The sequence below is a fragment of the Hippocampus guttulatus genome, chromosome 1 (assembly GCF_054856545.1).
Source record: "Hippocampus guttulatus isolate MCC_2025c chromosome 1, RoL_Hgut_1.0, whole genome shotgun sequence".
Taxonomy (NCBI): domain Eukaryota; kingdom Metazoa; phylum Chordata; class Actinopteri; order Syngnathiformes; family Syngnathidae; genus Hippocampus; species Hippocampus guttulatus.
In genome coordinates, this window is record NC_141261.1 from 17,337,210 (window position 1) to 17,350,814 (window position 13,605).

A 13,605-nucleotide genomic window follows, 5' to 3' on the forward strand; every position below is an offset into this window, starting at 1 on the left:
TTAGATTTACATGCTGACAGCCAACCACGACTGATTGATTTAAGGATGAATATTCAAGTTGCCTTCTTGGGTAAGCAGGAAGCTTCCTCTCCTGTAATCCGATTGGGTGGGCCAGCTCTCACCCTGGAGTATGAGTCTGTCAAATACAAATGTGCTCATTAATTAGCACAGAAGGAAAGGTTACGTTTCCTCCCACATATTTGTGTGCTTCTTTGAAAATGAGAGTCCACAAAAAAAAGGAAAAACTTTTCCCGGCAGCGTGTCACAGCATAACGGCAGAACTGACTCATTTTTCAGATTCTACTCAGGCCATCACAAACCGTTGCTACTGACTTAAGCAACACAATATCGTCCTGATATAACATTCAATCGCAAATTAAGGCTGCTAAAAAAAAATATATCACTTAATTACACTGACACTGTATTGTACGGCGCCTGTTGCCAACGTTTATTGGTGGCTCCGGTATTAATGGATGGCAGTATTCGCAGCTATCCGCACTAACGGCTAGCGAGAGCCATCAGATGACTTTTTAAAGGCAAGTCAATAGATGTGAATGACCCTGCACACTTCGATGCTGACACCCTGACACAGTTGGCGTTCCTCCTGATCACTTTGTAACAAACCAGGCATACTCAAGTGTGTTGTTTTGGTGCCTGCAGAATCGTTACTGTTGTTCTGATGTCACTTGATCTCATAGACCAACATCGATGAGGACGGATTTGATTGAACATGGGAATCACATCTGCAAATGGGAATTGATTTACTCTACTGCATTTGCATGTGCATATATAATGTAAAGATGTAGCATATTAATGTTGTACTATTTGTTAATTGACTCAGTAAAGTTTGTTAAAAAATGTGGCGAGTTTTGTCTAAAAATCTCACTAATGTTTCTAGAGAAGAACACAATGTGATGCTGTGGAAAAAAAATGACAGCCATTTAAAAATGAAAACCACTTGCTGGTTCATGCAGAGAAAATATCTGTGTGTGTTTGTGTGGGGGTAGGGAGGTGGGGGGTGTCTTCTGAATCTATAACCAAGCATTTTCATCCAAATACCTGGTTATTCAATGCAATTTTCAGTAGGATAGCCGAATGATAAAATATGTGATAGTTGCAGCCGTAGTCCAGTGCTAAAGAAGCCAAAGAACATACACAACGTTATGTATTACGTTAAGTCTTGAAATAGACGTGCTCTGGTAATTTTATCGCATGTAAAGGTTTGTACAAGCACAGCCAGCAACTCTTGTCTTGGATACCCACGATCAATTCTCCTTATTGCTCCTTATTGCAAGCCATACAAATTCTTGCTGACTTTAATGTTAAAGATTTTAACAACTAATCATAGCGTTTATTTTTTGTACTTGTTTTTTTAATTCTACACCTTGTTGTTTTGGGTCAAAGAGTTCTAAATGCGACCTTTCAGATCCTTCCGACCGCCTGTCATTCCACTGTCAAAGTGAAAGTGCAGTGCCATGAACTGTAGCCGCCTGCGTGAAGGTCACTTTCAGCCTTGAATCGGCAGGCGCTGTCACACTGCGCCTCTCATGTCACACAAAGTGACAAGAGTCATGGAGCACCGTAGTTGGCCTGCAACCTTCCAGGATTTGAAAGATAACAGGTTTCTCCTCAGCCCGTCCTAATGTTGTTGAAAGCACGAAGGCAGTGGTCCCCAAACCTTTTCCTGTGAGGGCCACATAACTTTTCGCTTCTCTGATGGGGGGGCCGGGGTCAGTTTGTAACAGCAAAAGAGTACCTAGACGTAAAAATGTATTGTTTCCCAGAAACCCACACAAAATCAAAGAACTTTTTTTGATACACTCGCGGTATTAAAGACGTCTTTCTTCTCGGGACACACCACCTCCGCGACAGCATTCATGCATTTCTTGACAAACTCTCCTTACCGCTGCTTGCTATCAGTTGAGCAAACCGAAAGCTAGCCCGAACAGATGGCTGGTTCAGCTGAGCTTGGCGTACAAATGTATTTTGCTGAGCTAACGTTCCTCTTTTTAGCGTTGACAGTTTGTCTGCTCTCATTTGCCCATGCAAAAAATCGTACTTGTTGTTGTGATGGGATTCATAGTGTCTCCGCAGATTGTATTCTTTGAATACCGCCACCGACAGATGAGACAGACAATCTTTTCTTTGCATTGAAAAAAAAAATTGTTTCTCCATTTTGGGTTAAATTCCCTGTCTTCTGAATAATTTTTTTCTCTTACCTCACCTTTTCGCCATGATTACGTTCTCTTTGAGAGGGACGGGTTTAGGATTTTTTTTTCTGGGGTTGCCAGATAACGGCACAGACCGCAGAAGGATGGAACAAATGTCACGTTATACAGTATGTGTTTATGAAATTGTTACTAGCTAATAGTTAATCATGAAAATAGTTCATAACTAAGGAATATTTTATTGCAAAAGCCAAATTTTATGATAAAATACAAATATACATAGATGAAAAATAAATCAAAAGACTCTCTGGTATTGTTCAGGGGGGCCGGACCAAATGTGGAGGTGGGCCGGATCCGGCCCGCGGGCCGTAGTTTGGTGACCACGGCACTAAGGGGTTGTAAAGTTTGCTGTTATAATCGCCACAGCTTGTTACTCTGCAATCATTTTCTAGAAATTCTAATGAAGGGCAGATGTGTCTCCAGAGCTTTTCTCGGGAGACAAACACAAACGCAAAATGGTTGACAAACAAAACAAACAAAAAAAACCAATGAAAACAGACATTTGTTAATTATTAATTACTTTGCAATGTTCTTTGAGGCTAATATTATTACATCTGGAATGTAGCATTAGACGGCCATGATGCCATTATATCAAAATGAAATCTGGTTACCTATTGTGAGAAAACACGCTCGCTTGGTTGATATCATACTGCTTTGGAAGGAATAAAAAAAGTTATTTTTGGAGTTTCTTGAAATTGTTGAATTCAATTGTGAAACAAATTTCAGTATGCATCAATTTGACTGAAAGGACACTGCATTTTTTTTATACATTTGCAAGGGGGCGAGAGTTTTGTCAACACAAGTTATTCGAAGTGCAAGCACAGACTGAGAGCCAGTGAATTCATCACAAGATTAGCAATGGCCTTCCAATCCAGGAATGACTTCTTTTACAGACCACTATGAGGACGGATGCATTGACAAATGAATGGATTGTGTTGGCAAGGAATCCAATTGCTTTGTTCACAAAATAACTAACAGAGTTACAACAGCATTGTGCATTGTGTCCCAACTCCCCGAGGTTGCTTTCTCATCCCATGGTCCTCCCCTCTAGTCTCTCTTGAGGTGGCCGGCTCACGGCTGCCAGTGATGTGAGGAAAGAAGAAAAGGAAGGGATGAGTGCTCTGCTTCCACACAGCAGATGTTGAGGGAATGGGGGACTGAAGTACCGGTGAGGCAAAGGCATAGAATTCAATGATTGATAGAGTCTCAGAAAGCAGAAAGCACTGCTAAATTTCCCATGAGCCTCTAAGGGTAGTGTAAGTGTAATGAGAGCGAGGGAGGCCGTGTGGGGAGGCGGGGGCAGACAACCTCTGCTTCAGTTCCACCAAGGCTTTGCCTTTCCGTGGCCGTGGAGGGAGTAGAAATAGCATAAATGTACAAATATTGGAAACTGTGAAGTTCATGACTTTTCTTCTGTTTTGCTCTCGTTTGAAAACAAGATATTACACAAACCATGGATATAAACAAGTGAGAAACAATTATAAAATGCAAGATTTTACAGCTCAGCCTGTACATACAGTACATCCATTTTCTTTTGCTTCTTCGGTGTCATGTCGCAAGGTTCGCAGTTGTAGCAAGGAATCCTGAAACTTTCTAACTGCTAATGTGTTCACCAGTGGCGTTAATATACATACAGAACTGTTGTGTTCTGGCAGTGACCAAGAGTACACAACAACAAGGGGCGTTTTACTGCTGGTTTCCTAAAAGTAAACATTCCCAGGGAAACCTGTAATGGCAAAAGAAACCTCTGAAAATATGATTAAAGAAATTCACAGTATCCATTACCCACTGGCTCCCCATTCATTTTAGAGTTATTTTCAAGATCCTCTTATTTGTTTTCAAATCTCTGAATAATCTTGCGCCACCTTACCTCTCTGAGCTCATCCGCCCCTACACACCTGCCCGGCGCCTCAGGTCTGTGGACCAGACTTTATTAGAAGTACCAAGAACTAAACTGAGGCTCAGAGGGGATCGAGCCTTTTCTGTTGCTGGTCCCTCTCTCTGGAATGACCTCCCACTAAACATTCGGCAAGCCTCCTCGCTGCCCATCTTCAAAACCCTCCTCAAAACTCACTTGTATTCTTTGGCATTCGACTCAGCATGACTTAGATTTGTTCTTGGTTTTACTGTTTGGTGCTTTCTACCGCCTTTATTACCGATTTGTCTTACTGTTTATTGTGCATGTTAAATTGCTCCATGTACAGCACTTTGTATGCAGCGATGGCTGTTTGAAAGTGCTCTATAAATACTGTTGACTTGACTTGACTTGACTGTATGTTGGTGCAGGCCAATGGTTACGCTTGACTCAGATTTTTCCCCACATTTCTTGTTTCTTGTGCCAGAATTGTGTGCAAGGATGTGAACTAAATAAGGTGTCATCCCTGCATTGATTGCTCATTGGTTTCGTTTAGGGTCAGCAAAGGAACACTCATCATCATGCACATCGTCACTTTGGTGTTTTGGCATGGTGCTAAATATAATCGGACTGAAGTAGTTCATTGGGAAATTAAACGTCTCATTGGTGACCAGTCCAATGTAACCTTTTTATAGATGTTCAATAGCAGATGATCTCAAAGAGGACAAGGACTGTCTGTCCCACTCAAATAGGAATTAATGGAGGTAAAGCATACGTCTCAAAAATAATTTTATTGACTTAAGTGGAAAATAAACTGTGCAATTATCTTTATGTATTGATAGATCAGATTAAGGAGTCTCTCTTTTTTTCCCCCCGGATACCAAATATGGCTGCTTTATTAGGCATCAAAAACAATGAGTCTATTGCTTGAACAGAAAAGTAATGACTGTGTCTGAAGTCACTCACTTGAAAATGCGAGTCACTCTCCAAATGCCAGATTTCACCTCTATTGTTCGCACAGTACATAGAATGTCATGAAAGGTTGGACAATGAACCTGAAGTTCTTGTTGATATTTTAACTTCAACTTTTCTTGTTTGCGCCCCCCACCCACTCCCCCTTTTTTTAGGTGGCCTCTGCATTTCCCAGTCCGTGAAAATCCCACGTGAACCAAAAGCCGGGGAGTTTGACAAGATCATTCACAGGCTGAGTGAGAACCCAAACGCCCGGGTGGTTATTATATTTGCCAATGAGGATGACATCAGGTAAGTGAAATGAAATTTTTAGTTTTAAAGCAACTACCCATAATGACGTTTCCAGACTTTCTCCCCTTGTCTGTGACTTGCATTGTGCACATTGTAGTTTTGATTAATGTAGAATATGTAACGTAACTACAGTAGCCTACAAAAAAAATTATACATTTCAGAAATTACAAGGACAAGTAAGCAAATGTATTTGTTATAAAAACTGAAAATAATAACCCCCAAAGTAAAAACAGGTTTGTGTCTTGAATACAATCGTATATGGAGCATAATGGGTTGCTCCACTGTTTGAAGCATTGTATGAGCCCCATTTCACAAATTATGTTTCTGCGTTGTATTGAAAAGTACCTCATAACTCCCTTTGTCATCCAAGCAAATCTGTTTCCATTCAATTCTAAAGCTAAAGTCGTCGCGACTATCATGTATCTGTTGTAATTCATGATATGCTTTTAAGGTGGATTGTCTCCATTCAGAAGAGTTAATTGTGGACATAATCATCACGCACAGCACTGTTGTGGCTTTGTAAGGGAAGCTCTCCCCTGGCAAGCACTTTGTGGGCTAGTGTATTTCTTGAGGCCAATGAATTAGTGCAGTCCCTTGGTGACGACGGGGCCAAAAGTCCCGGTGGTCATTGACTTAATCCCATCCAGATGACAGTTCCTTGTGTGGATATGCTGTATAGTAATTACCTAAAGCCAGTGGGATCTCGACTGGACACTCCTGCTGTATCCTTGAACCATGTGCAGTCCTCATAACTTAGCGAATTGCTCTGAATATCATGTACTATTAATGGAGTACTAGAATGTGACATTGCAGATGAATCACTTTGGTCTCTGGGTTTTAGAAAAGAAGAATTTTAGCCGTTGATGAGTGACCTTGTTGTAAAACAGTTTTGTTGCTGCTTTCTTCTGCTTTTCTGTCACTTGTGTTGCTACAACATTTGGATGACATTTCTCTTACTGAGATGGGCATATTGTTCCAACCCATATGATTCAAATTTCAGTCAGAATAATGTGCAGAGGTTCCCAGGTGGGCCTTACTTTTACTTCTCGCTATACATTCCATAGCTCACTTATCTGGTGGTGAGAAAATGTATTCCTCACAGTTTTGTAGACGGAGCACATAATACACTTGTGGAAATTAGACTTTTCCCTTTTATTCCTCATCAAATACACAACGATGTGGTCATAAAATGTGGTAAGAGCACCTCACAACTGCTCACCATTTTTCTTCAATGATATAGTGGCCATGCGTGGCTCTTTTACAGATCTGATAATATTTGTTCTGACAGCAAGTTCCGGGTAAAAAGTATGCATCTACAACACAATACGTTGCTTGTCTCTGTTTTGTTATTGTGTTGTAGGAGCATTGAGGGTCAGCAAAGCCACACAGGCCAGATGGCGTTTTAAATTTTTGATATGTTGCTACACTCCAGCTTTCAAATGTGCCTGCACAGCGCCTCGTATTTACTTCCATTGGCAGCAAGCCTGGACAAATGTGGCATGCGCCTGATTGTGCAACAACCAGAATGCACTCTAAGGAAAATTTTCAGCCTTTGGTGGCCACTCCATTCTTCTGCCTCTGTATGCAAATACATCCAGACATAATCTTCAAGTCATAGAATTACCTGCAAAGTACCTTTGCTGCCTCTTTGTGGTGCATTTGAAAGACAAACTTAGATTTTTTTGGATGTTGAATGACTGCATGAATTAAAAAGATCTGCAAATAACAATATACTGAACAACTTTACAGAGCCTTTCATGTCTTCCAGGCGGCTGCTCCAAGCGGCAAAGAAGGCCAATCAAACAGGCCATTTTATCTGGGTCGGTTCAGACAGTTGGGGGTCCAAAATCTCTCCGATACTGAACCAGGAAGAGATGGCTGAAGGAGCTGTAACCATCCTGCCGAAAAGACAATCCATCAAAGGTGCTGTGTTATTACAAACCTCATTAAATACGAAACATGACATTCATGACTTAAGAATGTCAGCACAAATGTTGCAGTAGAAAATAGCCTGTGAATAATGTCTTCTTTGTTTAAATATATATATATATATATATATATATATATATAAAATAAGCGGCTGGATAGCTCAGTTGGTAAGGCATCAGTTTGGCGTACGGGAGACGGTGGTTCGAATCCCGCTTGGGGCAAAAAATGAGCACATAACACCATCCAGTGTGGGTCCTTGGGCAAGATCCTTCACGCTAATGCCTACCTCATACAATAATGAGAGACAATAAATCGAATGACATGCCGGCTCAGACGTCGCCCGGCCAAACAAGGTCTGCGTCAGGTGCTGGGGAACCAGAGCACCTTGATGAAAAATGGGCTACTGGAACAAAGCGGAGATGGGCGAGATGCGACAACATGGCTCTGTTGGAATGCTACTACTCAAGCAACCCTAGTCAGAGGGGTTACTAAATGGTTACTTCGAAACCCACAGTCACGGTTAACCACGAAAATACTAGTAGCTCAGTGTTCCAACATCCACAAACGGCAACTGCTGTCACAACTTGAGATTGATGAGGTATAACCCCAGGCTGCCAGATCAGAGGAGGAGGTCATACCAGAGATTGGGAGGCAAGCCCCAATGAATGCAGATGATGAGATTGGGAGGCCAGCCCCAAAGATGAAATGCTGAGCGAGGCAGCAACTGACCTGAAAGCTAAGATCATGCCGAGAATGAAAGCTGGGCAACCTAGAAACCGATTACAACGGCTATGTGAAGTACCACCTGAAAGTCTCATGGAAAGTGTGAATGCAGCACTGAGGGTGATCCCTACCTAACGATCACGGAAACCAATGAGCTGATATACGCTTCAGCATCAGTGATCCAAGAGATGCTTGGCTATAAGAGCAACCATGGAAGCCATGCGTTACCCACCATGGAAAAGACGGTTGGAGGCTAAGATCAGGTGTGATGAAAAGGCCGATACCCGAGAGGTACATCCAGATGACCATACCTGAAGCACTCGAAACTGCCAAACAAAGGCTCCAAGCCTTGTCCAGCCGCCTAAAGCGGTACACGAAAGAGAATGAGGCCAGATGAATAAACAGGCTGTTCACACAACCTGAACCTAACAACAGAGCTGACCCACCAAGACTGGAAACTGAAAGGTACTGGAAAGGCATATGGGAGAAGGAGGTTGCACATAACAGCAGTGCACAATGGCTGAGAGAGGAGCACAGCAACCTCCCTGAACAGAACCCAGTTACCATAACAGTGGCAGACATACAGGAAAGAGTCTCAGATATGAAGAACTGGACAGCACCAGGCACGGACATGGTCCACACCTACTGGCTAAAGAAACTCACAGCACTCCATGAGCGCCTAGCAGCACAAATGAACCAGCTGCTGAGGGATGGGACTCACCCAGGATGGCTAACCGAAGGGCGAACGATCCTGATCATGAAGGATCCCTCAAAGGGTGCAGTCCCATCCAACTATCGGCCAATAACCTGTCTCTCCACAACATGGAAGCTCATGTCAGGCATCATTGCGGCTAAGATAAGTGGATCAATACATGAGCGAAGCACAGAAGGGCATTGGTAGAGATACCAGAGGAGCCAAACATCAGCTCCTGGTTGACAGAACAGTCACACAAGACTGCAGGTCCCGACGTACCAACCTGTGCACAGCCTGGATTGATTACAAGAAAGCCTATGACTCTATGCCACATACATGGATCACCAAATGCTTGGAGTTGTATAAGGTGAACAGGACCCTAAGAGCCTTCGATGCAAACTCGATGAGGATGTGGAAAACCACACTTGAAGCCAATGGCAAGCCACTTACCCAAGTGTCCATCAAATGTGGCATATACCAAGGTGATGCACTCTCTCCACTGCTGTTCTGCATAGGACTGAACCCCCTAAGCCAAGTAATCACCAAGACAGGCTATGTATACCGCCTCAGAAATTGAGCTACGATCAGTCACCTCCTCTACATGGATGACATGGCCTCTACATGGCTTTATGCTAAGAGCGAAAGGGACATAGACTCCCTGATCCACACAACCAGGATCTACAGCAGCGACATCGGGATGTCATTCGGGCTTGAGAAATGTAGTCGGATGGTGACTAAGAGAGGAAAGGTAGTCCGCACTGAAGGGGTCTCACTCCCTGAAGGAACAATAGCAGACATTGAGGACAGCTACAAGTACCTCGGTATACCACAAGCCAATGGCAACCTCGAACTGGCAACAAGGAAAGCGGCTACGGCCAAATACCTCCAGCGAGTGAGGCAAGTCCTAAGAAGCCAGGGTGTAAGATGCTGGCAGGGAAAGCCTACATGGAACGCCATGACCAGGTGGCTAGCATAGTCTACCGAAACATCTGTGCGGAATATGGACTGGAAACCCCAAGGTCAAAATGGGAAACACCTCCGAAGGTGGTGGAGAATGACCGACCGAAGATCCTGTGGGACTTCCAGATCCAGACTGACAAGATGGTAATGGCGAACCAACCAGATATCGTGATCATGGATAAAGGGCAGAGGAAAGCCGTTGTAGTGGATGTAGCGGTCCCAAGTGACGGTAACATCAGAAAGAAGGAACACGAGAAACTCGAGAAATACCAAGGGCTCAGAGAGGAGCTGGAGAGAGCCTGGAAGGTAAAGGTGACAGTCGTGCCTGTGGTGGTCGGAGCACTCGGGGCAGTGACCCCCAAACTAGATGAGTAGTTGCAACAGATCCCGGGAACAACATCGGACATCTCAGTCCAGAAATGCGCAGTGCTGGGAACAGCAAGGATACTGCGCAGAACCCTCAAGCTTCCTGGCCTCTGGTAGAGGACCCGAGCTGAATGAGGGACGGACACCACCCAAGGGGTGAGACAAGGATTTTTAAAATACTGTGTGTGTGTATATATATATATATATATATATATATATATAGATAGATAGATAAAATAAAAACCTAAATCAAAAAAAAGAGAAAAATCACATGTACATACAATATGTATTCACAGCTCAAATTTGAGCTCAGGTGCATTCTGTTTACAGAGAGGTTAGTGGGGATTGTGGCAAAACTGAATGAAGCTATGTATGGACACATCCTAGACGAATACCTGCTCCAGAGCTCTTCTGACTTGCACAAAAGCGAAGGCTAATCTTTGAGTAGGTCGAGAATCCAAAACACATAAATCAAAGAAGTGGTTTCAGTTCAACTGTGTGAAGACCTAAATCCAATTCAGTATACCTGCAGATAGCTTCAAATATCAGTTCACCAACACTCTCCATCCAACATGATGTGGATGTAATTGCTGCACCAACGGACAAAGGTTGACTAATACATACAGGATTTTTTTTTTTGAAAAATATTATGCTGTCAATACGGGGTGTTGTGAATAGAATTCCGAGGAAAAAAAACAAATGTATTCAGTTTTGGAGTAAGGCTGTAAAGGGCCTCTGTCACTGGCCTGAAGATTAGTTGGCAACCTGATTGCCACTCCAGCATCCAATGGTCATGGAGACTTCTCCACGACTTTTCCTAGAGGTTAGCCGGCTTGCCAAGGAGTTGCAGTAAATTCAAGCATGTTGGAATTTTGTCTGAGACCTTCTGGAAACTTGTTAAGTCTCCAGCAGGCCTTGGAGGCATCTCAGTGACATCGCTGAGACCAATTTTGTCCGCGACTGCGGAGTTGTCCCCGCAAGGTCTCTGCAACATCTCCAAGACCTGCGGGAGACCATAAACGACAACACAGAGATATCACCGCTCTACGCAACAAACAACTCTTGACCCACTAGATCAGGGGTGCCCAAACCTTTTGGACCGAAGATCTACTTTTCGATCAACTATCCTCCCGGGATCCACCCTTACCAGCGCGCGCACATACACACACACACGCACGCCATGATGAGAAACAGCCTGAAACTGAGGCATGCGATGCACTTTTGCAGCCTGTTAACTATCATAGCACACATGTACCATTTTAAAGTGCTTCCCTGGGCCCTCCTAGATTCCTATTCTTTGCCCGTGCCCTCGGTGAATTGTACACGAAGCAAACTCTGAATGAGAATAATGACGATAAAAGATAGAGCGCAACAGCTCTGATCACAAGCTGCAATTGCTGACTGCTGAGCGCTAACAACTTCCGGTGACGTAATCTCGCGCCACCGTAAATTCAGGATTTACCTGCTTTATTTTATTTTATTTTTTATTTTTTTTGTGAAAATGAGACTGATAGGATGATTAGGGTGCAGCGTACATTAACACAAAAAAAATATATTACTAACATGTACAAAGACACATGTTGTCAATGTTGGATGTTTGTGTTTTTTTCTCCTCGACACTCCTCGGATCTACTTGGGACCTGTCTTAGATCTACCGGTAGATCAGGATCGACGTAATGGGCACCCCTGCACTAGATCATGTGACTTAGACTGCACTGGACTGGTACAATCGAGACACCTTCGCTCAGGTCTTGACGCATGAAATGCAAATTACTTTTTTCTATTTGTACATGACTTCTGGGTGAATCGGTCTCAGCGAGACGTCACTCTGCAGCGAGTGCCAGAAATATTTTTGTCTCCTGAGTCACCTGAGTTGTCGCAACTGATCAGTCATGGCGACACCTCAGTGATAAGTTACAGATAGCGGCAATAGTCCTCACACAGTCACCATCATACCCTCACACCAAACTTGATAATGATTGCCTTTGTGAAAAATGAATGAAATGGTTGATTTGGAGATGAAAGTATAAATCTGAAGCTTCTCTTGCAGGCTTCGACCGCTACATCATCAGCCGAACACTTGAGAACAACAGGCGAAATATCTGGTTTGCTGAGTTCTGGGAGAACAACTTCCAGTGCAAGCTTAGTCGACATGCTGTGAAGAAAGGCTCTGGGATCAAAAAGTGCACAAGTGAGTCCACACTCAAAAAAACAGCGGCACCCAAGTGAAGGAAAACTCGCAATCAATCATCAAGTAAATTGTAATTCAAATTAAACACTACATACAGTATCTTGTCTTGGTAGCGCAGACGTAAATTTATAAAGAGTCTGGGTTTACAGAACCACATTCCACAATCATTTTTATCCATAACATAATGGGTGGAGATGTAAATGTGAGCCTTTACTTTTGTTCCAGAGAAACGAGCATTTCTGTGTGTGTGCTGTTTCGTTTCTCAAAGACAAAAATAGCCATAAAAAAAACACTCCCCTTCCCCGCCCACACAAACCCCCGTGCTACAACCATAATCAATAGTAAATCCAATAACGTCTGCCGAAAACGAGCTTTTCGGCCATTAAAGTCGGAGGGATCCCCCAGACTGTCTGATTTGGGATGCAACACTGCAATGCTAGCAGGCTGCTTTACAGATGCGATCAGTAATGGTTTAATCACATCCCGAACAGATGCATTGCCAGCACGGTAAAGAGTCACAAAACACAAAGCGGAGAGAAGGCTTCATCTGCTAATACATTTGCACCAGCCCATTTCCTCTTCAACCTCTGTAACTAATACTGATTGTAGACGTGCGGCTTGCATACGTCGCGGCATACAGCATATTAGGTCCATTTAAAAGACATCGCCTGTTAATGAGTGCATAATGTTCAGTCACATTGCTTGTGATAGATGATTATTTTTGAATCACTAAGGCATTTAAAACATAATTTATAATATCATACACCAACCAGCCACAAAATTATGACAAATTGCACAATATAGTGATCTAATATTCGGGTGCAATTATACTAATGTTCAGTTTCATTTGACACCGTGAGAAAGCTATCCACTCATCAATATGACACAGCTCTACAGTACAGTTCTACACCACATACTGTAAGTGATAAACATAAACAACTATACCCAATCAGCATTAAGATTTTAAACATACAAAGGAAGAATGTCCATCCATCCATTTTCCGATCCGCTTTATCCTCACAAGGGTGGTGAGCCTGCTGGAGCCTATCCCAGCTGTCTTCGGGCGGTAGGCGGGGTACACCCTGAACCGGTTGCCAGCCAACCGCAGGGCACATGGAGACAAGCAACCATCCGCGCTCACACTCACACCTAGGGACAATTTAGAGGGTCCCATTAACCTGCCACGCATAGTTTTTGGAATGTGGGAGGAGACTGGAGTACCTGGAGAAAACCCACGCAGGTACAGGGAGTACATGTAAACTCCACACAGGAAGGCCGGAGCTGAAATTGAACCCTGCACCTCTGCACTATGAGACGGACGTGGTAACCAGCTGGGCATCATACCTCCCAGGAAAAATCTCATGTCTCAAAATATTTTCTAACTGATCATAATGTT

At 43.3% G+C, this 13,605-nt stretch overlaps 1 protein-coding gene across 1 annotated transcript in view; it reads left to right on the forward strand.

The window, feature by feature from the left end:
- LOC147210713 (metabotropic glutamate receptor 4-like) overlaps positions 1 to 13,605 on the forward strand; it is a 139,947-nt gene that overhangs the window by 104,967 nt on the left and 21,375 nt on the right. Inside the window, exons 4-6 of the mRNA XM_086115350.1 lie at positions 5,211 to 5,346; positions 7,115 to 7,269; positions 12,069 to 12,209. Coding sequence (XP_085971476.1) covers positions 5,211 to 5,346; positions 7,115 to 7,269; positions 12,069 to 12,209 — 432 coding nt within the window. The remainder of the gene's footprint in view (positions 1 to 5,210; positions 5,347 to 7,114; positions 7,270 to 12,068; positions 12,210 to 13,605) is intronic.